Source organism: Pongo abelii, chromosome 8 (assembly GCF_028885655.2).
Source record: "Pongo abelii isolate AG06213 chromosome 8, NHGRI_mPonAbe1-v2.0_pri, whole genome shotgun sequence".
NCBI classification, from domain to species: domain Eukaryota; kingdom Metazoa; phylum Chordata; class Mammalia; order Primates; family Hominidae; genus Pongo; species Pongo abelii.
In genome coordinates this window covers 110,520,753-110,547,068 of record NC_071993.2, presented here as the reverse complement: position 1 = coordinate 110,547,068, position 26,316 = coordinate 110,520,753, and the positions used below count along the sequence as shown (strand labels likewise).

The 26,316-nt window shown below is 53.4% G+C and overlaps 1 protein-coding gene across 6 annotated transcripts in view; it reads right to left on the bottom strand.

The window, feature by feature from the left end:
* NEURL1 (neuralized E3 ubiquitin protein ligase 1) overlaps positions 1-26,316 on the bottom strand; it is a 96,679-nt gene that overhangs the window by 21,121 nt on the left and 49,242 nt on the right. Inside the window, exon 1 of one of the 6 annotated variants that reach the window (XM_054522798.2) lies at positions 14,017-14,148. The exons of the other annotated variants lie outside the window; for them this stretch is intronic. Within the exon in view, the coding sequence (XP_054378773.1) occupies positions 14,017-14,050 (34 nt within the window). The 5' untranslated portion in view covers positions 14,051-14,148. Of the gene's footprint in view, positions 1-14,016; positions 14,149-26,316 lie in introns of those variants that run through there. 6 annotated transcript variants of the gene reach the window in all.

Here is a 26,316-nt window from a genome sequence, read left to right as displayed (position 1 = left end):
CACCATGGTGCATCTACACAATGGAATACTACTTGGCAGTAAAGCACAATGAACTGCTGATATGAATAACATAGGTGAATTTCAAAATAACGATGTGAGTAAAATTAGCCTGTTAAAAACAAAGCAATACACGATTCATGGAGCAACTGCAGAGTTTCTATTCCCTTCAAAACCCTTCCTCTCCTTTCATTTTTTATCAAATTCTAGAAAGTGCAAATGAAGCTGTAGTGATCAAAAGCAGATAAGTGGCCCGGACACCACGGCTCACGCCTGTAATCTCAGCACTTTGGGAGGCCGAAGGGGGCGGATTACCTGAGGTCAGGAGTTCGAGACCAGCCTGAGCAATATGGTGAAACCCCATCTCTACTAAAAATACAAAAATTAGCCGGGCATGGTGGCAGGCACCTGTAGTCCCAGCTACTCGGGAGGCTGAGGCAGGAGAATCACTTGAACCCAGAAGGTGGAGGTTGCAGTGAGCTGAGATCGTTCCACTGCATTCCAGGCTGGGCGACAGAGCAAGACTCCGTCTCAAAACAAAAACAAAAACAAAAAACAAAACAAAACAAAAAAACAAAAACAGATAAGTGGATGCCTGCGATGGTGGGGGGAGAGAGGCAGGATTACCAAGGAGCACAAGGCGACATTTGGCAGTGTGGCTGTGTTCCTTATCTTTTTTTTTAATGGGTGGTTTTCAGTGGTCTGTGTGTTCCTTATCTTGATGTGGTAAGGGGGTACCTTATGGGGGTACACTATGTCAAAACTCATCAAATTGGACACTTTAAACATGTGCAATTTAGCATATGTCAATTACACCTCCACGAAGCAGTTTTTAAAACCCTGCTGAGCCCAGCTGCTGATGACAGCCTTTCCTTTGGGGTTCCCCCTCCCCAGACTCCACTCAGAATCCATGGAGCCCTGCAGTTGCTCCCTTCAAAATGCTTCCGCCAATCCCTTCAAAATGCTTCCTCTTCTTCCCACCTATCCTACTTGAGGTCCTGGGGCCCTGGGTAAAGGCACAGAAAACACTGACTCTGGGCAAATATAGTGGAGACAAAGGGGCCAGAGACCCAGCTCCTGGAAGGACATTCCCCAAGGCCTCCCTTCCAGAGAGGACCCCTGCCAATCCCAGAGTTGGGTAGGGGGTTGAGGGTGGGGCTGGGGCAGCACAGGCCCAGCACCCTGGCTGGCAGCACAACAGACAGAGGAGGTGGGGCCAGGAGGACTCTGGTCCAGGGGCACCATGTGCACCCAGGCATGTGGGCTCCAAAAGACACACTCATGGGCACACACGTACACCTGTGAGCATGCGAAAGTAACCTCAACCCTAGGCCATTCATCCTCTCCCGTATCCCTGAGACCAGGAACCACACACTTACACGTGTACTGTGACACACACACGTAGTCATGTACATATGGATGTGAAAAACAATACATACAAAACACACGCCTATCACACATGGGTCATATGCATCAAATAATAGTGGCAGTCATTTGCCAAGCTCTGAACTAGTTTTACGTACACTTACTGGTTTCACTCTTACGGCAAACTTATTATCAACCAATTTACAGGTGACAAATATGTGCCTCAGGGAGATTAAGTGGCTTGCCCAGGGTCACAGAACCAGTAAGAAAGGGACATAGGAGCCACACCCAGCAATCTGACTGCAAGGCCTTTGTTATTGGCCATTAAGCATTAAGAGGCCAGGTTCGGTGGCTCACACCTGTAATCCCAGCACTTTGGGAGGCCAAGGCAGGAGGATCACTTGAGACCTAGGAGTTGGAGACCAGCTTGGGCAACAAAAGCAAGACCTCATCTCTACAAAAAATTTAAAAATTAGCTGAATGTGGTGGTGCGTGCCTGTACTGAGTCCCAGTAGTCCCAGTATTCCCAGCTACTCAGGAGGCTGAGGCAGGAGGATCCTTGAGCCCAGGGGCTGAAGGCTGCAGTGAGTCATGATCATGCCACTTCATTCCAACCTGGGTGAGAGTGAGACTTTGTCTCAAAAAAATTAAAAGGCATTAATAGCCAAGAATTCATGGATTTGGTGTGCTGGATAAATTTTTAAAATGCAAATTAAAAAATACTCATAACCTATAAACTATGAAAAAAAAAAAAAAAGGTTCCTTCAGGCTGGGCGCAGTGGCTCACACCTGTAATCTCAGCACTTTGGGAGGCCGAGGCAGGTGGATCACTTGAGGTCAGGAGTTCGAGACCAGCCTGGCCAACACGGTGAAACCCCGTCTCTACTAAAAATACAAAAATTACCCAGGCAGGGTGGCGCATACCTGTAATCTCAGCCGCTTGGGAGGCTGAGGCACAAGGATTGCTTAAACCCAGGAGGCGGAGGTTTACAGTGAGCCGAGACAGCACCACTGCACTCCAGCCTGGGCAACAGAGCAAGAATCTGTCTCAAACAAAAAAAAAAGAAAGAAAAGAAACAAAGTTTCCTTCATGTACCACCCAAAACCATCTCATGTAGCACACAGGGCAATACATGGCATTCTATTATGTTGTCTCTACGATACATGTATGTATATGTATGCCACCAAAACACAGAAATGTAAATCATGTCCTCAGCCCTCCTACATTCCTGTTGGGACACGACACAACCTGGAAAGCCAGTGTTGAGAATGGTTTGGCAGTTTCTTATGAAGTGAAAAACGCCTAACACATGTCCCAGCACTCACACTTCCAGGCATTTCCCCACAAGAAATGAAAACATGTCCACACAATGGCCTGCACACAAATGTACAGCAGCTTTATTCATAATAACCCTGAACTAGAAACAACCTAAACGTCCTTCAGCTGGTGAGCAGTTAAAAATGTGGCAGCTCCATGCAATCACTACTCTGCAATAAAAAGGAATATAACCACTGATATAGACCAAAAAAATGGCTCTCAAAAGTATGCTATGTGAAAGAAGCCGGATGCAAAGGGCTGTATGCTGTACGATTCCATCCGTATGGTATTTTGGAAAAGGCAAAACTAGAGAGAGACAGAGATCAGTAGGTGTCAGAGAAGGAGAGCAGGGGAAAGATTTGACTACAAAGAGGCAGGAAGGAAGTTTTTATGGCAATAGAAATGTTCCATATCTTAGCCTGGACAACACCGTGAGACCCCATCTCGTTGTACAAATAAAAATAAAAAATTAGCCAGGCATGGTGTCTCGCACCTGTAATCCCAGCTGAAGCGCGAGGATGGCTTGAGCCCAGGAATTTGAGATTGCAGTAAGCTATGATAGCACCACTGCACTTCAGCCTGGGTGACAGAGCATGATTCTGTCCGTAAAAAAAAAAAGAAAAGAAAGAAATAATGTTCCATATCTTGAGATTGGGGTAGTGGTTACACAACTTGTACATTGTCAAAACTCACAAAACTATACACTTGAAAAGGACGAGTTTTACTATATACATATTATACCTCAATTTAAAAGCTACGACTGGCTGGGTGCAGTGGCTCAGGTCTGTAATCCCAGCACTTTGGGAGGCCAAGGCAGGCTGATCACATGAGCCCAGGAGTTCGAGACCAGCCTGGGCAATGTGGCAAAACCCCTTCTCTATAAAAAAACTACAAAACTTAGCCAGACATGGTGGTGTACACCTGCAGTCCCAGCTGCTCAGGTGGCTAAGGCGGGAGGATCACTTGAGCCTGGAAAGTTGCAGGGAGCCGTGAGAGCACCATTGCACTCTCTTCTGGGCAATAGAGCAAGACCCTGTCTCAAACAAAAAATTAAATTTAAAAGTAAAATCTATAATACAACTAACAAGTCACATCTTCATTCAGACGGAGAGAAGAGAGGCTGCACTTTCTCACCACCATGGCGCCCCCATCAGCTCACCCTGGGCAGTGCCTAGGATGTGGCCATCTACCAGAAGACCCCCAATGCTTGGTTGGGCCTGTCACCCTAATCCTTAAGTTCCTTCCACAGCTGTGAAACAGAATGGGGGTTCCCTGCCCCAGGTATGGAGAGAGAGCACTTCATAGCTGCAAAGCCCCACCCACTGACTACCGTGCCTGTCTTCTGCCAACAGTGTGGGCAGGCCGTTGGGGCAGCCATGGAGGCCAGGCCGGCTCGGCCCGAGCAGCTGTCCTCAGCCCCTTCTCTCTGTACTCAGCTGGCTGTGTGATCATCGCCCACTGAGCCACCTCTGGGGAGACCACTTGAAAACCCTCTCTGGTGTGCTGGGCATCTCCTGCCATGGACTGTGGGCTCCTGTCACGTGGCAGGCCCCAGCTGCACTCCTGACCTGCCCCTCCCTGTTCCTGGCTCCAGGGGAGCCCCTGAGCACCCCTCACCCCGTCTACCAATCCTGCCTCAGGAATAAGCACCCCTGGGTTCTGTCCTCTCCTGTCCACCCTGCGGCTACAGCCCTAACTCAGGCCTCGCCACTCTTCTAAACCAGGGCTGGGGCCGCGATGCGCTGTGCCCAGCACTCCTCTAGGGGGCGCTGTTCTCATGGACTATGAGTGTCCAATGTGCAGCCTTCATCAGGGTGACCCCCCTCCTCCCCCACTGCGGCGTCCCTGCTCCTGCTACCCCCTCCTCCATCCCGGCTGGCATTAAAATCTTGGGGGCAGGGAGTGGGGTGGCGAGCAGAAAGCAAAATGAGAATGAACTTTGGGCATAGCTCTGATGCCAAGGGTCCAGAGGGGGCAGCTGGAGGTGGGGCTTCCTCCCTGCACTATCTAACAGGGTCCCTCCCAGCACTGGGACTATGACCCTTTAAGGTCCCTATTCTACGAATGAAGGAGTTGGATTCAGAATGGTTAAGCAACTTACTTGTGGTCACATAGCAGTTATGTGGCAGAACTGGGACTTGAACCCTAGTCTTCCAAGGCCACATCTGGGGTCCTTTACCCTACTCAGCCTCTGGTACTAGAGCTCCTTTTCCCCACAAGTCCAAGACGGCAGGCACTTTGGGGAAGGCTGTGTGCAGGAGGGGCTGGGCAGCCCGGGCTAGGGGAGCAGCTGCAGCAAAGGGCCTCAAAATGGGGGGGCGTGTGGGCTGCACAACTGCTCCACCAGGGGCACACACAACTGGATGGAGCCCCAGTTGTGCCGCCTGGCTCCCAGCAGAGCTCCCAGGGAGGGCCCCCAAGTGACAGGTTTACAGGCTTCTTGGGAGCCCCAGTGGGGGCACCCTCCTCAGGCGAGGCTGCTGCTGACACGGTGGAAACTCGCCCGACAGCCCCATTCCTCCTGGGCATTTATGAGCTGCCAGACACAAGCCTGGCCAGCTCTCCGGGTGACCCTCAGCTGGCGGACCACATTCCTGACTCTCAGCGGGGTCCCAGGGCAGACGCCTGGACACACATAGCCTCCAGAGTGACCTCCCCATGGCCCCCACCAAGCTCTGCCCCAGAACCACTGGCAGAGCCCCAGATGCCCTAGGCTGGGCTCAGCTGGGCTGCCAAGGAGAGATGGGGGGAGCTCACCAGCCCAGCCAAGAGCAGAGGCGCTGATACTGATGACAGTGCCCAGCCTCTCATGGCTTCAAGGGCAGTGTCTTGATTTATGCCCCCAACGCCACTCTGGCACAGATCCTCTGAAGTTAGGTTTACACATTGAGTGAGGAGCCCAGATCTGAACCCAGGGCTGGCTGTCTCCAAACCTAGCAGCTCTGTCACTAACTGTAAGACCTTGGGAACCTCACTGTCCTCATCTGTAAAATGGGGTCATGGCAGGCCCTCATGGGATTCTTGTGAGGATTAAAATAGATGGTGTATGTAAAACTCAGTCAGTAGTTGCTATTATTATTATTATTACTATTTATATCATTCTGCTTTCCTATCCCCACACCTTTGCTCAAGCCATTCCTCTGCCTCACCTGCGCCTCTCCAAACCCCACCCATCTTTCAAGGCCCAGCTGAAGCCCACTGCATCCAAGATCATCTTGTTCTGAACCCGTGGTCCTGAATACCAGTGCTAGCATCATCATCTTCATCCAAGAGGCAGTCTCGTCTCACTTTCTGGGCCGTGGGGCGAGGCACAGAGGATAAGTATTGGAGGCAAGAGGCCCTGGGTTCAAACCCTGACCAGGCCACAGACTTGCTGTTTGACTTTGGACAAGTTACTTCACCTCTCTGGACCTTGATTTATTTCTCTGTAAAATGAAGCTCATCATAGCTGCCCTGCCCACCTCTCTAGGCTGTAGTGAGGCCCCGGTAAGTTTATAGATGTGAAAGAATTTTGCAAACTTAAACACTTGATCTCAACATAAGGTCTTTTTTAAAAATATAAAAGCAAACATAACTACTGCAGGAAATGATCAGCTCATTTCAGCCCAGTGGGAGACCAGGAACTTCAGTCTTATTTTACCCCAAACGTCCTAATTTCAGATTGCCAGGGTGGTCCTGATATGGACTCGCTTATCTGCATTAACTGAACAGGGCTCCCTCTGGGGGAAAGGATTTAGGAGAATGGTTGGAAAGCTGGGGATGCCTGACTCCTGGTGGGAGAAGGACAGGTGAGGATGGAACTTAGGGGACAGAGATGATTGTAAAACTGGGCAGAATTAAACTTCTTTGGGTTCCCTAAAGGGGCCTCCACCTCCCACACCTGCCTCTGATTTCCAGGCTTGGCCCAGGCCCATTTCTGTGCTGGGAACCTTTCCTTCCTCCTTCCCATCTATGTATCTGCCTTTCTCATGCATCCTTCAGAGAAAGATTTTTCCCAGAAGTCTCTCTGACCTCCAGACTAGGTTAGGGGCCTTACTATGGAGCTTTGAGAACCCCATAAGCCCCCTAACAGAGCACCCATCACCAAGCAGCCTTTCCCAATCCTGGTTCTTACACAAGATTAAGCCCAGATACCCCGAGGCACTTGTTGTATGCAATTCATTGACTTGTCTCTTCTGCATCCAGAATGGTTTTGGTTCTATGCCATCATCGGGAGAGTTGAGAAGTCACTCCCATCATCTTCTGTGCTCTGCAGAGTAGCATTGCACTGGGAAAGGCTGCAGGGTTATTTGCGCCTGTCTTTCCCCCTGATGGACTGTGAGCCTCCCTAGGGCAGAGACCACTTTCTTTTTTTTGTTTGTTTTTTTTTTGAGACAGAGTCTGGTTCGGTCACCCAGGCTGGAGTGTCGTGGCGTGATCTCGGCTCACTGCAACCTCCGCCTCCCAGGTTCAAGTGATTTTCCTGCTTCAGCCTCCTGAGTAGCTGGGATTACAGGTACGAGCCACCACGCCTGGCTAATTTTTGTATTTTTAGTAGAGACAGGGTTTTACTATATTGGTCAGGCTGGTCTCGAACTCCTGACCTCATGATCTGCCCGCCTAGGCCTCCCAAAATGCTGGGATTACAGGCGTAAGCCATGGTGCCCAGCGCCATTGTCTTTTTTACGACTGTATCCCTATAGCCTAGTTCACAGCACATAGCAGGTCCTCAATAAAAGTTGCTGAATGAATTGCTAGTGTTTGATTCTTCTATCTACTGATGAATTGGCAGGAGTTCAGGCAGCACCCACTTTGTGCCTTGCCCTTTCTGGTGTCCGGTGGAGAAATTAGAAAAAGAAAGGAATAAAGGGAGCAGCTCCCTTGCCTGCCTAGCATGCCTGACTACAGCCCTGCCTGCTCAAGAACCTTCAATAGCTCCTCACTTGCCAGCAGTAGAAAAGAAGCAGATAAGGAAGGCCATGAGGGTTGATTCTTTCTTGTGTATCAAATGCTGCAGCATTTGCCCTTCATACACAACCTGATCACACCCTCCAATCCCTGCAAGGCAGGTGTCTATGGGAACAGCCTCTAAAATGGCCCCAACAATCCCTGCATCCACCTCTTGGCATTCAGGCCCTTGTGTGACCCCTTACCCTTAAGCGTGGGGTGGGCCTAACAAGTAGCTTCGAATGAATAGAATACAGAGGAAGTGGCTGGTGCAGTGGCTCACGCCTGTAATTCCAGCACTTTGGGAGGCCAAGGCAGGCGGATCACCTGAGGTTAGGAGATCGAGACCAGCCTGGCCAACATGGTAAAACCCCATCTCTACTAAAAATACAAAAAAATTAGCCAGGCGTGGTGGCTCATGCCTGTAGTCCCAGCTACTTGGGAGGCTGAGGCAGGAGAATTGCTTGAATCCAGGAGGTGGAGGTTGCAGTGAGCTGAGATCACACCACCGCACTCTAGCATGGGTGAGAAGAGTGAGACTCCATCTCAAAAAAAAAAGAATACAGATGAAGTAATGGAATGTCACACCCAAGACTGGGTTATAAAAAGACTGTGGCTCCTGTCTTGGTTACTCTCTTGCCTCTCCTGAATTGCTCCCTCGGGGGGAAGCCAGCCGCCATGGTGTGGCGAGGGACCAAGGACTGCCCATAGCCACGTGAGTTAAGCTTGGCAAACCTTCCGATGCAGCCACAGCCAGCAATGTGACTGCAACCTCACGACAGACATGAAGCCGGAGGCACCTAGCTAAACAGCACAGAGATTCCTCAGCCACAGAAACTGGGAGATCATTCAATGTTTGTTGTTTTAAGCTGCTAAGTTTTGGAATAATTTGTTAAGCAGCAATAGATGACTAAAACAGTGTCAATAGTCCCATTTCACAGACAAGGAAACAGAGGCTCTGAGAGGTAATAACTTGCCCAAGGTCACATAGCTGGTGAGTGGCGGAGCTGGGCTCTGAACTCAGATCTGTCGCACTGTGCAGAGGTTCCTCCGTGGGCCCCAGCTAGCTGACTGGCATGCTCAGTCCCCTCTCTCCTCCTAAGTCAGTTTCTCCATGAACACCGCAGCCCCTGTTCATGCCCGGGGGGGGCCATGTTAGCACCCTAGCACCTCCCACAGAGCGCCTGGTGTGCGAACAGCAGGTCCTGCTGCTCCCTGGGAGATGAAAGAACTCATCATGACAGGGTGGGTGAAAGAAAGTGGCAGGGAATGGGCAAGACTGGCACCTTCATAGCCAAGTTAATCCCCAACTGAGCCTCCTGCTCTCACTCACTCTGCAACATCCCCATCCTGACATTTCTAGCAGCCAGAGGTGTATACAGCTGTGCCTCCCAATTCCTCACTGCTCTGGGAGAAGGACCAGTCCTCCTCCTCTCCCTCTTGTGTCCCACCTCAAGATTCCAGGAGGGGACTCCAAATGTTAATTCTTCAGGGCTCAGCTCCCAATCCCTGCCCCTGTCCTTCCAGCATCTCCCCAAAGCCCCCCAGGCCGGGCCTGAAGAATGAGGGGAAGTGCAGCCCAGTAACATCAGCACCCCTAGCTCCCCATATCAAATCCACAGTCATGCATGTGTACATGCGTGCACACACACAGATGGCACGTGTGCCTCATGGCAGACACAAGCAATGTTGTGCAGGCCCAGCAGGGCTGGCGGACAGAGGCAGCAGGTGAGTGTGTACGTGTGTATGCATGCGTGTATGTGTATGTGAGTGTGCGTGTGTGTTTATGTGTGCACTTGGTGTGTGTGTATGTGTGCGTGCATTGTGTATATGTGTGCATGTGCATATGTGTATATATGTGTGTGTGCATCTGTGTATATGTGTGTGCACATGTGTGCATGTGTGTAATGTGTGCGTGCACGTGTGTGTTGTGTGTGCATGCACGCGTGTATGTGTGTGTGCATATGTGTGCACATGTGTGTACATGTGCATGTGTGCGCACATATGTGTGTGCATGCACTGGCAAGCACACACAGGCCTAGAGGAGCCTCCACAAAAACCTTCATAAAAGCACACTCTGTGGAGTGCTTACTATGTACCAGGTGTACTGCCCTTAGCACCCACTGGCTCACTTAATCCTTCCTACAACTCTACAAGGTAAAAATTACCCTTCCCAATTTACAGAAGTGGACGCTGAGACGCAGACAGATGAAGGTACTGACCCAAAGTCACACAGCCAGCAAGAGCAGAACAGGATTCAAACTCTCACCGAGAACACCTGCTCCGCCTTCCCTTCCTTTCCAAATACTGCCTGGCCTCACTGCCCAGCCCTGGCCTCACCTCCCTGATGGCTCCCCCACCCACCCCCTCAGGCCACCTTCAGCTCCAACTGCCCTGCCGTCCAGCAGGCAAGGGCCTCTGTCCACCCCACACTCTTCCCCGCTACCCACTGACCCAGCATCTGCTGGAGCCACTGCATGCCAGGCACCAGGCTGAGGTAAGGGAATGCAGAGCTAGAGTGACCTGATGCCCACCTTCCTGGAGCCCACAGGCACGAGCGGGGTGTGGGGATGTGCACCTTCAAGCTCCGGAGCTCCCTTGGTCTAAGCCCCCAGAGCTGCTGCTGGGAGATAGGCAGCTCCCTCTGCTAATCTTGGGTCTCACAAGGCCACTGGATGCCTTCTCCGCTGCTGCCTGCTTGAGGATTAAGGAACCCAAGAACGGTAAGTGGGGGACCGGCTGCAGAAGGAACAAGGCCTGGCTTCCCCGCTGAGGCACCAGCTGTGTGGCCTCAGTTAGCCATTTCCCTTTCCTGGCCACAGCATCTCCCTCTGTGACAGGAGGGGGTGGGAGCCAATGTCTCGGGTCCCTGTACGCCAGCATCCTCTGACACTCAGGCTTGTTAAATCCAGAGACTAACCTGAGGGTGACATGTATGTCTGGGTGCATGTGCATGTGTCACCCACACATCAGCCATCAGCAAGGGGTCCATTCCTTGCCCTGAGGGAGCATTGAAGGGAGGTGAAGGAAGAAGGGGGGGAAAGGAAGAAGAGAGGACGGCAGAGGCGAGAGGAGGGGGGCCTCCCAGTGTCACTGCTGCCTCCCTCTTCGCACTACCCTTCCCGCCCCTGTCAGCCTGCCCTCAAGACCAGGAGCAGCTCTGGAAACCTACCGGATGGAAGAGATCAAGCATGTAACCGCTAAAACCATTTTCCAAATGGGAATTCATTTCCCCATGGGTCTCCTGCCAGACTGGTCCCAGAGGAGCCCGACTCCTCACCACCAGCCCCACTACACACACACACACACACACACACACACACAGAGGCATGGCACAGGCACAGTGTACCACAGATGTGGCTGCCCCTGCATGGAAACACAGGCACGGCAACACACAGTCGCTTCAATCCACAGTTAGAGACACATCACACAGGTACACAGAGATCTAAAACACAGATACACATCTGTTGACATCAGAAGCTCAAAGAGCCAAAACACATCCACAAACAAAACACACAATTAGATAACCCCCGACACATATACAGAGTCCTGTGTCCTCCTGTCACCCTCCCCTCACTCACTTTAACGCAGCAATCCAAAATGTTTGGCCTGAATCAAGCCGAAAGTCCAAGGCCCTAAAGAAAATACAATCAGCCAAGCGCAGTGGCTCACACCTGTAATCCCAGCACTTTGGGAGGCCGACACGGGTGGATCACGAGGTTAGAAGTTCAAGACCAGCCTGACCAACATGGTGAAACCCTGTCTCTACTAAAAATACAAAAAATTAGCCGGGCATGGTGGTGGGTGCCTGTAATCCCAGCTACTCGGGAGGCTGAGGCAGAGAATTGCTTGAATTCAGGAGGCAGAGTTTGCAGTGAGCTGAGATCGTGCCACTGCACTCCAATCTGGGTGACAGAGCGAGACTACGTCTCAAAAAAAAAAAAAAAAGAAAAGAAAAGAAAATACAATCAAGGACCATTTCAATGTGTCTTCAGGAGCCCAGCTACAGGCTACGGCACCCCTAGGAAGGAGCAAACCCCTGTGTCTCCCGCTGGCCCCAGCTCATTTCCCAGAAGAAGGTGAAACCAGAGCCGCTGGAGCAGCCAGGGTGTGTGTACAGGTGTGGGCACACATAGGCGTGGATGCATGAGGACGCATATGCAAGGGTTCTGATGGGGGTGGAGGTTGGCTGTGTGGACACAGGCAAACACTCCCTCTCCAGACCTTCCAACTCCTGTCCCCTCTGCTTGTGCAATGGCGAAGGCCAGGGCCAGCTTAAGGGAGGCTCCGCCTGGGAGGGCGGTCCTGGCAAAAGGGTGGAGGCCAAGGCAGATGGGGCATTTGATGAGCGCTCACTGATGGCCACCTAGCCTGGATGCCCAATTCCTAGAGTTCTCAGAGCACCGCAAGTGATCCTCCTGCCCCCAGGGAAATGGGACAAATGAGAGGGAGGGAATATGACCCTGAGCCCAGGATGCCTTTCCAAGCCCTCTTGATTTTCCCCACGTTGAGTTCTCTGCTCACATGATTCACGTAATCCTCACAATAATCTTGTTTTCTTTTTTTCTTGAGACGAGGTCTCGCTATACTATCCAGGCTGGTCTCGAACTCCTGGGCTCAAGCAATCCTCCCACCTCAGCCTCCAAAGTGTCTGGGATTGCAGGCGTGAACCATCGAGCCTGGCCTGCACAGCAATCTTAGAAGGAGGGTGCTATTACCAGCCTCATTGACAGGTGAGAAAACTGAGGCTCAGGAAGACATTTGCCTTCCTTACAAAACACATCTACCCACTCCCAGAGCATGAGCTAAGGTGGTCTCACCTTCTAGGGAGCCTGTGCTCCAGGCAGCTGGAGGACAGTGTACTATGTCCTGAGTCTGCTCTGAGAGCCTCTCTGTTCTTCCCAGACCACAGGCTTGCCCAAGTCTGACTCCAGTGGAAAATGCCAGTCGGCTCCAGACCCTCTGCCAACAGGCCCCACTGGGGCCAGCAAGCTCTGAGAAGAGCCCCCACCCCACAGACGGGCAAGGCCAGGCTCAGGTCAGCCCAATCCAACTCTCCGGCCAAGGCCCAGGCCACTGGCAGTGCCCCTGGCCTGGCTCCGGATTATGTGTCTTCCAGGGCCTTCCATCTGTCACTTAGCCCTCCAAACCCAGGACGGAATTCATTTCCTTTTAAGAGAGCCAATGATTTGCTTTTCCTACATCTTTCCCTGTCTTTTTTTCTTTTTTAATTAGAAATTACTCTCCCAAAGTCCAGAGCCTGGAAGGGAGAAGCCACCTGGTCACCAGTTCCGGCTGCGGCTGCCCACGCGCTCCTGCCGCCACTCTCCTTCCTTCCTGAGCCTCTCCCAGGCTCCCCAGTGCCCACTGGACTCAGCAGACCGACACTGTCCCACCTCCTAATACCCCATCCAAGTAGGGAGCAGGGTACATAGGGGAGTGTGTCAGGGACTCCCCAAGGTCAGCCTATTCTCTTCTGGCCGGTTTGTAAAGGACCCCAGTTCCCAGGGCCCAGGGAAGACACACAAGTCCCTAGGAAGGCTTCTCCTCTCCGGGTCTGCTGCCACATCAGCCACGGCGCTCCCAAGACCACAGTACTAGAGCTAGGGGAACAAGAGGACAGGGGTTGGAGCAAGCAGGAGCTCTGCAAATGGGGAGCCAGCCAGTGGCCCCCCTCTCTTTCACCCCTCCAGCTCCAGGCTGTGGGTCTGTCTGACTGTGGACCTGACCTGCAGGGCTCAGAAGTTCTCTGGCCTCCCCCACAGAGCACACACTTGGAGAAGCGAGGTCAGGCGCTGTGGGGTGCTGTCACTTGCACACCCGTGTGCTTAGGCACAAGCCGCCACAGGTGCACACCCACGGGCACCTTCAGTGCCTACTCACGAGCACAGACACACATGCACACTCAGCACACATGTGGGTGCCCACATGTCTTTGCGGGGCTCCAGCATAGAACACAGCACCACCTCCAAGGCCCACATCCCAGAGCCGACAAGCAGGTCCCCTCAGCTGTGTAACTAACTGTGGCTGTATCTGTCGCGGAAAAGGTGGGTAGGGACACCCAGGACCTCGCATCCCACTTGGGAGCTAGTCAGCACCTTGGTAAGAGGACATGGAGGTAAGAGGACAAGGAGACTTTGTGGGGAGCCTCAGCTGCCTGACCTCCCACCATCAGTGGGAGGGCGCCACTGTCAGGGAAGGCACCCCTCTTCCTGCTCTACCCAGCTCCTTTGCTGCCCCCACCCCAGTGCCCACCACCAAAAGGTGCCCCTCACACAGCCCCAAACCCCTCCAGGGAGTGAGAAGTAGGGGCATGACCAAGCCCCCAGCCCCAGCGCCCCTCCGCCCGGCCTCCCCAGGCGGTCTCCGGGCTGGGGTGGGCGGGCCCGCAGGCATCCGCGGGGCCTTACCGTGGAGAGTGCTCCGGGTGATCTGTCCCCCCATCTCCGGCGGCGGGCAGTGCAGCCACCTCTGCTGGGCCGGCCGGCTGGTCACCGAGTCGCCCCGGCCGGCTGCTCGCCTCCTCCTCCCCCGTCTCCTCCCCCGCGGGCGGAGACCGGCATGGCAGGGCCGAGGCCCCTCCCGCGCCCCCACGCGCCCCCACGCGCCCCCTCCCGCACACGCGCACGCCGCCCGCCCGCGGCCAGCCGGCCACACGCGCACGCAGCACGCACACCCCTCCGGCCGCCGCCTCCCCGCTCTCACCCACTCCAGCCTCCCCACCTCCCGCGCTGGTACAGCCGATGGGATCTGTCATGTTTATTTACATAAGGAGGAGGAGACTGGAGGCTTCCTGAAATAGCAGCGAGCTCCAGAAAGCGAGCAGAGGCGCGCACACGCACACACATCCCCATCACACACAGCCCCATCTCAGGGATGTAGTGACACACACAGCCCTCCCTGAACGCCCAGGCCGACAGCCATTCATTCACTAGCCTCATGCATCTACTACATGCAGAGGTCCTGCTAGGTGAGAGGGGACCCCCTGGGAAGCAAAACAGACATTGTCCCTGCCCTCAAGAGGTTCACAATCAAGCTGATGGAGCCGTTAACCAAGTGCTAACACCGTTTCTGTCTTCTTCCAGGCTCTGTTCCAAGGGCTTTGCAAGTATTAACTCCTTTGGTCCTCACAGGCTGAATGATGAGGTCAGTATTACAGTCATTATCAACAGGTACCATCTCTAAGATGATGATGATGGTCTTACAGATGAGAAAACTGAGACAAAGAGAGGGTGCTCACCTAAAAGGTGGCAAGGCTGGAATGCAAACACAGGCAGTGCAGCACCAGAATCCAGGCTTTTCCCCCCACACTAACCTGTTCCTTTAACCATGCACATACACACACACCACACACCCCAACACAGACCTGCACTATTCTTCTGCATCATGTCACACAGATGTGCATATACATGGGCTCATAAGCACTTGGGAGCACTCACCACTGAGCACACTCAGCCATCTACTGACCACCAGACATGTACTCACATGGTTACACATACACACCTCTCAATATCCACAGTCAACATACGGCTGCTTCCACAGACTCACAAAGTTTCCAGAGAAATCTTAAGGTGGACACTGGCACCCCACACTCAGGGAAGAGGGAAAGGTGGGAACAGAGGGGGAAGAGGGAGGCTGGGATGGCAGGCCCCTCCAGCCCTGGGCAGGCATGCCAGGAGCCCAGATCATCATCAAGAGAGCAGCTGCCATGCAATGAGCATGCACTGTGCACCAGGAACTGTGTGGGTGGCAGCGGCTATGATGATATCTGTTCTACAGAGAAGAAAGTGGAGGTTCTGAGAGGCTAAGGAGCTTGCCTGAAGTTACCCAGCAGGTCACAGGCAGGACCAGGACTCAGGCCATGTCTGAGGAACAATGTCACCATCCAACATAAGCTCAGGGGCCTCTACCAGGACAACAGGACAGCACCCTCCTCCCTGGCCCTGGCCTGGACACCAGCCCCTGTCCTCAAGGTCTGGGATCTTGGACCCCAGGGAAAGGGCTGGGTGGGAAGAGAAAGCCAGCGGGCAGGTGGGAGGACAGAGGGGTAGGGGCTGAGGAAGGGGCCACGGGAAAGGTGGAGGCTGCCCCACAGCAGATGGAACTCAGAGGCCTGGGACCTGTAAGGGACTGGACTGGGTCCTGAGCCCGCAGCTCAAGACCCTGCTGCTCCCACTTCTGAGTGGGTCTGGGGAAGCGGTTAGGAGAACAAGGAGGGACATTCAGGCCTGACCTAGAGTCATCAGCAGAGGGCTGGGCGGGATCTGGGGGAGAACAAGCCCAGTCGGCCGGTGCTCCCCTGAGCCAGAGGCATGCCCACGACTTCCGGGAGAAGCCATGACACCCGAGTCCACACAAGGCAGCCCACTTTCCACAGGCACATACCGGCTCGTGGCTGTGCAGAGTCACACGTACACACACGCACACACTTCCTGGCACACATACCCAGTTCCCATGGGGGCGGGAAGCTGACAAGGAGAAAGTAAGCCAAACTCCATTTGTCGGATAATGATCATAATAACAGCAAACACGAGGCCTTACTGCGTGATCCACACCGCCCTGAGCGTGTGACGCATTTAACTTGCTCAATCGTCATGACAACCCTAAGAGATCAGTGTATGTGTATGCCCATTTTACACATGAGGAAATTGAGGCCAAAAGAAGATGCTTTGGAGGCTGTTCCTGTAGCAGCAGAGTCACCCTCCACACCCTGCCTGCCTTTTAACACACCCGGCTGGCCCCTTGCCCACCAACCCCTCGCACATGCCCAGCCTGGCCTTCCTATGGCCCCACACCCAGACATCAGCCTCCCTCTCACCTTGGTTCCTGCCTTCTCCTCACTTGGAATGCCCCCTTCCCATCACCCAGCACTGGGAGCACTTCTTCTGGGAAGCCTCCCTAGGGCCCTAGGTAAGAGTAAGTCCCTGTTCTTGGCACTTATATTTCCTCTGAGCTCCTGAGCTGGGCATCTCCTAACCCTTACCTTACTCTGTCCTATACAGAGAGAGCCATGGCCTGGCTGGGGCCCTATCTGCTTGCCCCAGCTTCTCCTGGGTGCACCTCAACCATTTAATTCAACTCTACCCACATTTATTGATCCCCTACTATGTGTCAGACATTAAGGATGCAAGGGTGGTCCTCAGTGGCAGGTCCTGGCTTTCGTGGACTTCCAGTCCAGAAGGAATCCAGTAGCCTCACTAAGGAGCATATCATCACAACCTGAGAAAAAGGGTCTGAAAGAAAGGAGCAAGGTTCTGGGAGGCTCAGGATAGGCTTTCCTGAAAAGCAACAGTGAAGGCAAGATCTGAAGGCTAATGGCCCTGTGCTGTGGAGGTGGCTTAGGGGAGAGAGTGAGTACAACATAGGCAAAGTCCCTGTGGCTGGAGAGAGCTGGTGTGTTCCAGAAGCAAGGTTGGTATGGAGCAGGGTGAGCAGGAGGAGCCTCAGGAAATGCTCCATTGCTGAGCCAGGATGGGTCAGGGATACACCAGGAGGGTCTTGAGGAGCAGGGTGAAGACTCTGGCCTTCTTCCTGAGAGCAATAGGGAAGGCCTGCAGCAGGGAGGCAACAGACCAGACCCACATTTCAGAAAGTCACTGTCCTATCTGGTTGTGAAGGGTGAGGGTGGAGGCAGGAGGCTCAAGGGGAGGGAGAAGCAGCAGCAACATCCCGCATCCTGCACCCCGCAGGGTGAGCCTTGCCTGACTTGGCCTCACTCCCCTCGGGCTTCACATCACTCCTGCCCCTGCCTGGAGCAGGCACTCAGAAAACATCTCACAAACAGACCTGAAATCATGTAATTTTCAGACACAGGACTGGGAAAGCAGCCAAGTGGTAAGCAAGCAGGGATGGGGGCAGTTTGGGGCTCCACGAGCTGGAAGTCCTTCAGATAAGCAGCAGCCCCAACTCTGGCCACTTGAGTGAAACAGAACAGAGAACTGGGAGGTGGCCCGAGTGGTCCTCAGGCCTTCGACACTGAGATCTAAAAGGGTTTTCCCACAGATGTATGAGCCTGTTTCCCACAATCACTTCCCCAAATAGGATGTGGCAATCAATGTCCTGTGTCTGAGGCTTCCCTCTCCTGTCACTTCCTCAGGCAGTGTCCAGGACCTCTAGAGGGAGAGGCAGCCCCGGGATATGGCTAAAGAGCTGCACCCCTTCTCTGTTTTATTCACTGGGGCATCCCATAAAATTTCATTTGGGGCTGGGCACAGTGGCTTACACCTGTAATCCCAGCACTTTGGGAGGCTGAGACGGGTGGATCACTTGAGGTCAGGAGTTCAAGACCAGCCTTGCCAACGTGGTGAAACCCCATCTCTACCAAAAATATAAAAAATTAGTCGGGCGTGGTGGCACACGCCTGTAATCCCAGCTACTGGGGAGGCTGAGGCAGGAGAATCGTTTGAACCCGGGAGGTGGAGGTTGCAGTGAGCCAAGACTGTGCCACTGCACTCCAGCCTGGGCGACAGAGCGAGACTCCATCTCAAAAAAAAAAAAAAAAAAAAAAAATTCATTTGGCCAAAGGATTCTGTTACTAAAAGCATGAGAAAATCACTAACATACATCATTCATTCACTTATTCATTCATCAACAATTCACTGAGTGCCCACTATACACCAACTGGTGAGCAGGACCCAACGCCCACCCTGCAGAAGCCAGGGGTGTAAAACGGGCATGGACGGAGTAACAGGCAGTTCCAGATCCCAGCAGAAGCCAGGCTGGGATTGAGGAATGAGGTTCTTTCAGCTCTGGCTAAATGATCTGTGTTCCATTCTATAGCCGCACTTTGGAAAGGATGTGAAAGGGGAATGGAGAGGCTACAAGTAAATATATAGCAGAAGCTATAAATGCTACCATGTATTGATCGCTTACTGTGTGCCAGGCACTGTGCTAAGTATCTTATGTATCAGCCAATCCCAAAACTTCCCTTCAGGAGTTATAATCATCCCCATTTTCAGGCTACAAAACTGAGGCTTAGAGAGGTTATTCTGAAGGCAAGACAAACGAGGCTTCAAACCCAGACCTGCCTGACATCAAAACTCATGCTCCATCCAGGAAAGGGCAAAGGGCAGGGGCCCCTCTTGCTTAGAGGAGAGAAGACAAGGGGACAGTGGACCGTCTCCTTAAGGAAGCAGAAGGGTTCTGTATGGCAGCAGAGCCTAGACGTTTTCCAGTGGACAGAAGATGACATTCCAGGGATGAAGCCTAAATGCAGGCGGAAGACAGGCAGTAAGGCTGGACTTCTCATCCGCTAACAGGCAACCCAGACAGACACTGGAGATGTCATCCTGGAAATTGTGAAGAACACAGACCCATATATGACCTGGGTGGGGACATAATACCTCAAAGCCTGCAGGGAGGAAGCAGGGCTGGCTGTGCCCCTGGGGGCCTGGTCTGACAGAATCCCCAGCTGCATCTGTCCTCTCCTGCCATCTAGGGAACCTTAGGCCCCTTGGTTCTCTGAACCCATTCAGCTCCCAAGGCCCTCCCCACTACTATAGCTGTCCTTCCTTTCCCTGCCATCTCCTGTCCCCGACCCCTTTCAGACAGCTCCTCTTCCCTTGGGTGCCATCTTGGTTTCCATGATGGTCTATCCAGCTCAAGGCTTTCCTCACCAAGTCCTATCTCATCCAGGTTCCCCAAGGCCTAGCACCTCATTCCCAGCCTAAACCTGCCCTCTCAGAACTCAAAGTCTAAGGCAGAGCCAGCAACTCCAGAATAAAACATGGAACAAATTCACTGGGGAATAGAAACCATCAGAGTCACAGTCACCAAGCTCTCTAAGGGGGAAGAGCCTCCAGAGAGCACTGGGGCCAGCCCCTACCTTCAAGCAGGCAAAGAAGTTCTGGGCCCATTTTACAGGTGTAGCAAAGAAGGCCCAATAAATGATAGAGACTTTGCCAAGGCCACACAGTGGGTGGAAGGCAAGGCGACTGGGACCCAGGAGTAATGTCTTCTGCTGCTATGCCTAATATGACATATAAATCCGGGCATCAGGAGGTATAGAAGACAACACTGGACAAGGGAGGGGGTAACTTCTTTTTATGAAGTAGGCGGAAGTGACTAGGGTCTGGGGAGGCCAGGAGCAGGAGGTGACCCTGCTGTGGAGGAGCTGGGAGGCAGCCCCTTGCTGCTATAGTGTTTCCTTCATCAAGAACAAGGGATAATTTGATTGAGTTGATGAGCCGCCTCATCAGCATTTGAGGCTTATGGCCATCCTGCCAGGGCCCCATCCTCTCCACCCATTAGGCTGGGCCTGGCAGTAGAGAATAGGAAGCAGGGAACCCCAGCTGAAGGCGTCCTTCTATGCCCAGAGCCAGGACAAGAGTGGAGGCTGCTGCCTCGAGTCTGGAAGAGTGAGACATGAGGAGGGAGAGGAGAGCAAAAGTACTCAGAGATGGAGAGTGCAAGCCAAGTGCTGCAGAGAAACTGGAGCCAGGGAGCCCAGAGGGCGTCCTCGGGGGTTGGGACAGGTGCCCCAGCCATGACAGCTGCCAGCCGCCCAGGAGGATGGGAACACAACAGGTGCAGAGGCGGGGTGGAGACTGAAAGGGAATCTGAGCAAACAGAACCTGGATGGAGTTGAGGTCCCTCCCTGCCAAGGCCCACTGCCAAGCAGCCCTTTCTCAGCCTCTCCAAGACACAAACACACCTGCTCGTGCTCCCCAGTTCCAGGCCTCAGGGCCAGCACGGCCAGGCTAGACTGGACAGAAGGGTCACCATCCATGCCAGGCAGAAAGGATGAACAAGGAAGAAACCAGGTTTCTATTCCCAGGACAGAGTGTGCCAGACAAAGCCCACACCCACTGAGTCCCTAGCTGGAGGCAAACATTTGCCTATGATAAGATCTGTGTCACAGGTCAGGAAGGGTGGATGGATGTGCCCAGCCCACCCACGTGGAGGGTGGGAGCTCTGGTCTTCAGGTTGGACAGGCAAGCTACTGAGCTTCTCTGAGCCTCCACCATCTCGTCTCCATGGTGGAGATCACATGGCCCAGAAACTTGTGAGAACTGAATAACGTAACACCTGTGAGGGCCACTGCCTGGCTCCATCCATAACAGCAACGCTTGAGAGTCAGAGAACTCGGGAATCCACGTAGAACTGGAAGGACTAAAGTCTCTGTCCCAGCCTTGGAGAAGAGTGACTTGGGATACAGGATATGCATACAGCACTAAGAATACAGCCAGGCGCGGTGGCTCACACCTGTAATCCCAGCACTTTGGAAGGCCGAGGCGGGCAGATCACCTGAGGTCAGGAGTTCGAGACCATCCTGGCCAACATGGTGAAACCCTGTCTCTACTAAAAATACAAAAATTAGCCAGCTGCTCGGGCAGCCGAGGCAGGAGAATCAATTGAACCCGGGAGGTGGAGGTTGCAGTGAGCCGAGATTGTGCTACTGCACTCCAGCCTGGGTGAGAAGACTGAAAACTATCTCAAAAAAAAAAAAAAATACATGTTACCCCAAGGAGGAGAAATAGAAGACCTGCTTTAATAAGAAACATTTACTCAGTACCTGCTTACTTTGCACCAGGCACATTCTAAGCTTTGCATGTATGATTGCCTGGGTGCCTCACATGCAAATGCCATTTCAGAGCACTGGGTAGCAGTCAGTTCTTCTAAGGAAGTAGAATAAACAGTCCCTTGTCACCTGGTTAGTGCTGCGTTTTTGTTCAGGAATAGAATGAATTTTAAACTGGAAGCTAGCCTTTGTCCCAGCAATCACAAGTGATAAATTAGCAGGGTCTGAATACATAAGATTTGCTCCCTACACCAGAACCTGGGTGGGGAGGGTGAGGAAGGGCAGGCAATGAGACTTTATGGGGAGAAGAGACGCAGAGAAATGAGGAGACCCAAGGTGACGCAGGAGACAGGATGAGCGCGGGATGTGCTGGAACAAGACATGGGCCTCGTCCATCCGAGATGCGGAAACACACTCTGCTGATCCCTGCTGGGCCTGCCTGGATTATGAGACAAGCTGGCAGCTGATAACAGGAGGTTAAATCCCTCCTCCACAGGCAGAGATCCTCCTCAATCCATCCCTCCCTTCACCTTCACCCCACGCACACACTCACACTCACATATACACCTTTAGCACCACGGCTCAGCCTACGCTCCTGGTGCCCACTCCTTCTTGTGTCAGGCCCCCAGCTACCCGAAGCCACCCCAAAGCTGGCAGGCCCCCCTCCTTCCTCTGGGGATTCTGCTTCCTCTGGCTCTTGCCTGCTTCCCGCCCCTCCCAGGTCCAGCTTACAGAGGGATGGCCAAGCCCAGGACCAGCTGACTTGGCCTCTACTGCTTCCATGCCCTGGCCCTGCCCCTGCCTGCTGCCCCTCCTGGGACCTCTGACTCCAACCTTTGGGCTCAGATACTGGGTGTCAGTAGCTACAACAAAGTGACAGTACAGGACCCAACAGGGGCTCAGGCCCTTGGCTAGGGTACTCCCAGTATGGCCACTGGCAGCTGGATCCCAGTGCTGTGACACAGCAAATACTACTCAGTGCCACCAGTGTTGTCTACACTAGGGGCTTCACAGTACAGGTGGCAGTTAAGAGTAGGCTCCAGAGTCAGACTTCCCGGGTTCAAACCTTGGTTCTAACATCTACTAAGTGTCCATTTCATCTTCTGAAAAATAGGGTTGATAGTGATAGCGCCTAGCTCCTAGGGCTACTGGGGAGATAAAATGAGCTCATGCATGTCGTGTGCTCAGAACAATGTGGGGTGCATGGGAAGCGCTAGTACGTGGTAGCACTGTAGATGAGCTACTCCTGACCTCTATACACAGGCCCCGACCTTACCCTTCCTTACAAATGAGGAAACCACGACACAGAGGCGGGAAATGGCAGAGTCGGGATTTGATCTCAAGTCAGTCTGCCCAGAGCTGTTCTATCTGGGGGCTTCTTCCCCTCAAAGCTCTTTAGCCCCAAAAGGCCTAGTGGCCTGGTCTCACCCCACCTCTGACCTGGCTCCCCTGAAGGGCCTTTAGCCCGTCAGTAGGGGGTCCCGGCACCTCTTCCTCTGAAAAAACTAGGCAGGAACTTGACAAATAAGTACCCAAATCAATTCAGAAAATTACATCTGCTGCCAGCATCTTGAAACTTCTGCTCTGGGCCCCCAGAAGGGGAGGAACTCAGCACCCTAGATGGGAACATTGAGGCTTGGGGACACTGAATACTTTGCCCAGGCAAAGTATTCTAAATCTCAGCTAAGCTGGGATTTAGAAACACACCTACTGGACATCAGAGCCCAACACCTGCCCCTCTGCCACATGGCCTCTCAGAATGACCCAGCTCTTAAAAGCTATGAAACAATGTCACCAATGTCTTACTGGATCTGCAAAAGTACCTATCAGGTGCCACAGGACAGATGCTCATCCCTTTGTACAGACAGAGAAAAACAGAGGCTCAAGGAGGTGGAAATTAATTGTTAAAGCTATAAAGTGCCAGAGCTGGGCCAGAACCCAGATTTCAGACTCAAGAGTGCAAGCCCCTGGGCTTTGTCTACTGCAGAGTGCTGCCCCTGAGAATAGCCACCTTCGGTTAAATAAACACAGCATCAGTCAGAGGGACCCAGGGCCACTGCACCCACAAATGTAAAATTTGAGCTGGGCACAGTGGCAAACGTCTGTCATCCCAGAGCTTTGGGAGGCTAAGGCAGGAGGATCACTTGGGCCCAGGAGTTTGAGGTTACAGTGAGCTATGATTACACTCCTGCACCTGGCCTAGCTGACAGAGTGAGGCCTTGTCTCTAAAAAAAAAAAAAAAAAAAAAGTGAAATTTGATCCCAATGTTGACTGCCCCGGACTTTGACTGTAGTGTGCTCACGGTCACCATCCTACTTTGCCAGAGTCTCCGCCATGCATCCAGGCACCCACCTGCAGGCCTTGCCCCAGCCAGGATCTGGGCCACTCCCACACTAGGGGTCAGAGCTTCAGCACCACACACGTCTCCAAAAGAGAAAGTGGGGATTGAGGCAAGGGGTGCCAGCTCTCACAGGTCCCAAGGCATAAACCTGAAAATGCTCCAAAAAGAAAAAGGGGGTGGCAGGTTCCTTGCAGGAGCAGAGGGCTTGGCTTGGCTCAAAAAACAGGAAGTTCTGTTCTCATACAGCAAAGGTGAGAGATGACTTGAGTCCAGCCACTGCACTATGCCAGCTCTGTGCCTACCACTATGGGCCATGACCTAGAGCCCAGAGGACACCGGCCATGCCAGCTGCTGGGCCACAGGCAAGATCCCCAGGCACAGAGGTACCTGTGAGTAATGGGGTCCATGCAGTGCCTCTCAGGAAAGGCCAGTGGCTTTCATCCCCACTGAGTCCAGGAAGGAACTCTGTCCCCTGCTACTACACCTCCAGTCCTAGCCCTAGACTGAGTCCCTGACCCCAACCCCAGACAATCTCACATCTCATAGCCCCACAAACAGGTGCTTTTAGTCCCTAAAGACCTGGGAACCGTGGGCATGTGGCTGGCTCAGGGCTGCTGCCCCACCCTCCTGAGCGAGAGTTCGGGTGTGGCCACCAAAGGCGGCTGTCAGGACTGTGGTATTCCTGCACAAAGGACAGCCCAAGGAGGGGCGCCACCACAGGGTGACTGCAATGACAGAAACCCACCGCTCTAGCTCCTAGCTGTTCCCCGCAGCTGCCCCATCTCACAGTTTGCACATTCATCCGTGGCTCATTGCCGCCGCCTTCCTTTCTTCCCTTTCCAGTAACTTCTCTCACGCTCCTGTCCCCCGACACCTCCCTCTTCGGGATTACTTCCTTCAGAGACCCCAGGACTGTGCAGGGTCAACATTGAGAAAGCAAAGCCTTCCCTGGAAGTCAGAACTCCTGAGTTCCAGGCAGGCCCTGAGGCTCTGGAATTTAGGGAGGGCAGCCCCTTTTAATGCCTCCGTGGCTTCTCCCTCCTGGTGGCGGTGGTGGCGGTCAGGGCTCCAGAAGGTGGAAAGCAAATGCAGCTCCTGGGTTGGGCTCCACCAGCAGGCAAATAGGGGCAGGAGGTCTCTTCCCCAGGAGCCCCTCCCTTCTCTAAAACAAATGCTGCACCCCTCACAACCTCAACCCTGCTTAGCCAAGCCCACTTCCCTCTGGGGAAGAGAGCTCTTTGTTCTCAGGGCAAGTGAAGGAGGTGGGCTACATTAGACTTTGTTTGGGGGTCTTTTTTTTACTAACCATGACACCGCCTGCCATAATTCACTGTGTGACCTTGGGCAAGTCAGTCCCCTCTCGGGACACAGTTTTCACACCTGTACAACAGAGGCATTGGACTGGTTCACTTTATCTCTGAACCAGGAGTTCCCTGAATCAGGAATGTGGGATGGGGATCATCTAGGGGGAGGCAATCAAGAATTTCTAAACTGTCTGAAGCAGCAGCTCCTTCTCCCATTCCCCCTTCTACCAGGGTCTGGTGGAAAACCCAGGATGGGCCAGCAGCACATTCTTCACTGGAAGTGACTGCTTCTCAGTCCTTCTCCTGGCCCCACCCAATATGGGCACCCCCAAGGTTGCGGGGCCCAGTTTATCCCTTGAGTTCTGTTATCCAGGCCGGAAATCTGGTGTCAGCCCAGATTCCCCACCCAAGAGGTCACCGTGTCCTTCTCAAATCCATCCCCTCCTTCCCTCCCCTGGCTCTGCCCATGGTTCAGGCCCCCAGCATCATCCTGCTCTGGACAATCATTCCAGCCTCCGTCCCCCTCCGCAGGGCTGCCAGGCGGGCCTCTCTGCCCGACTCAGCCCTCTAGCTCCTGTGGCTCCCGAGCACCTCAGGATAAACTCGACCCCCACTTTGGGGATTATTCAAGTTCCTCTGTGAACTGACCCCAGCCCATGTGTCTGGCCTCACCTTCCATGACCTCCCCACCTCACCCCATGTACCTACGCTCCATGCACACGAGCCGGTTGTGTTCTAGAACATGGCTGCACACGAGCCGGTTGTGTTCCAGAACATGGCACATCACTTGTCTGTTGCTCTTTGAACACTGTCCCTCTCCTTGGAGTGCCCCTCCCTGGCACTGGTCCCACAAACACTCCCACCTCACCTTCAGCCCCCAGCTCAGAAGAGCCTTTCCTCTGAGATCATCCCAATGCCCCGGGATGGAATAGACCAGACCGTCCCTCTCCAAGACTGTCCAGCCAGTCCTCTGTGCAGCCCCAGCCCTGCAGCCATGGCAGGAGGCCCTTCCCATACTGGGAGCACCCTGAAGGTAGAAAGGTATCTTTTTATCTCTAGATCCTTAGCATCTGACAAGGTGGTCACTCCGTAATGCTCAAAGTAGATTTCATGAAGAAAGGAAGAAAAGAGGAAGAGGAGGAGGAGGGAGGGAAGATGAAAGCCTGGGGCCAATGGTGAGGGCTCTTTACTCTTCCCCCTTCTGCTCCTCTCAAGTGCCCCAGGTCCCTGTGGACCCAGTGAGACCCAAAGGTGACAGATTGCCTGGCCATGACCTCGCAGCACCAGTGGGGGCCCTCCTTGTTCCTGCAGTACTATTGGCAGCACTAGCCTGTGCTCACTCAGGCAGAAAGAGCCAAGAAGCCACGCAGCCAGGTGTGTCCTGGAACATGGGGGAGCCAGAGTGCAGAGCCTTATCTGACCATCTTCCCGGGAGGCAGCAGAAGAGCATCTGCCTGCTCCCCGCCACCCCACTGCAGGAATACAGGGAGGAGGGGCGGAAAACCTTGTGCCTGGCTCCCTCCCAGCTTCTCCCGGATTAAAGCGG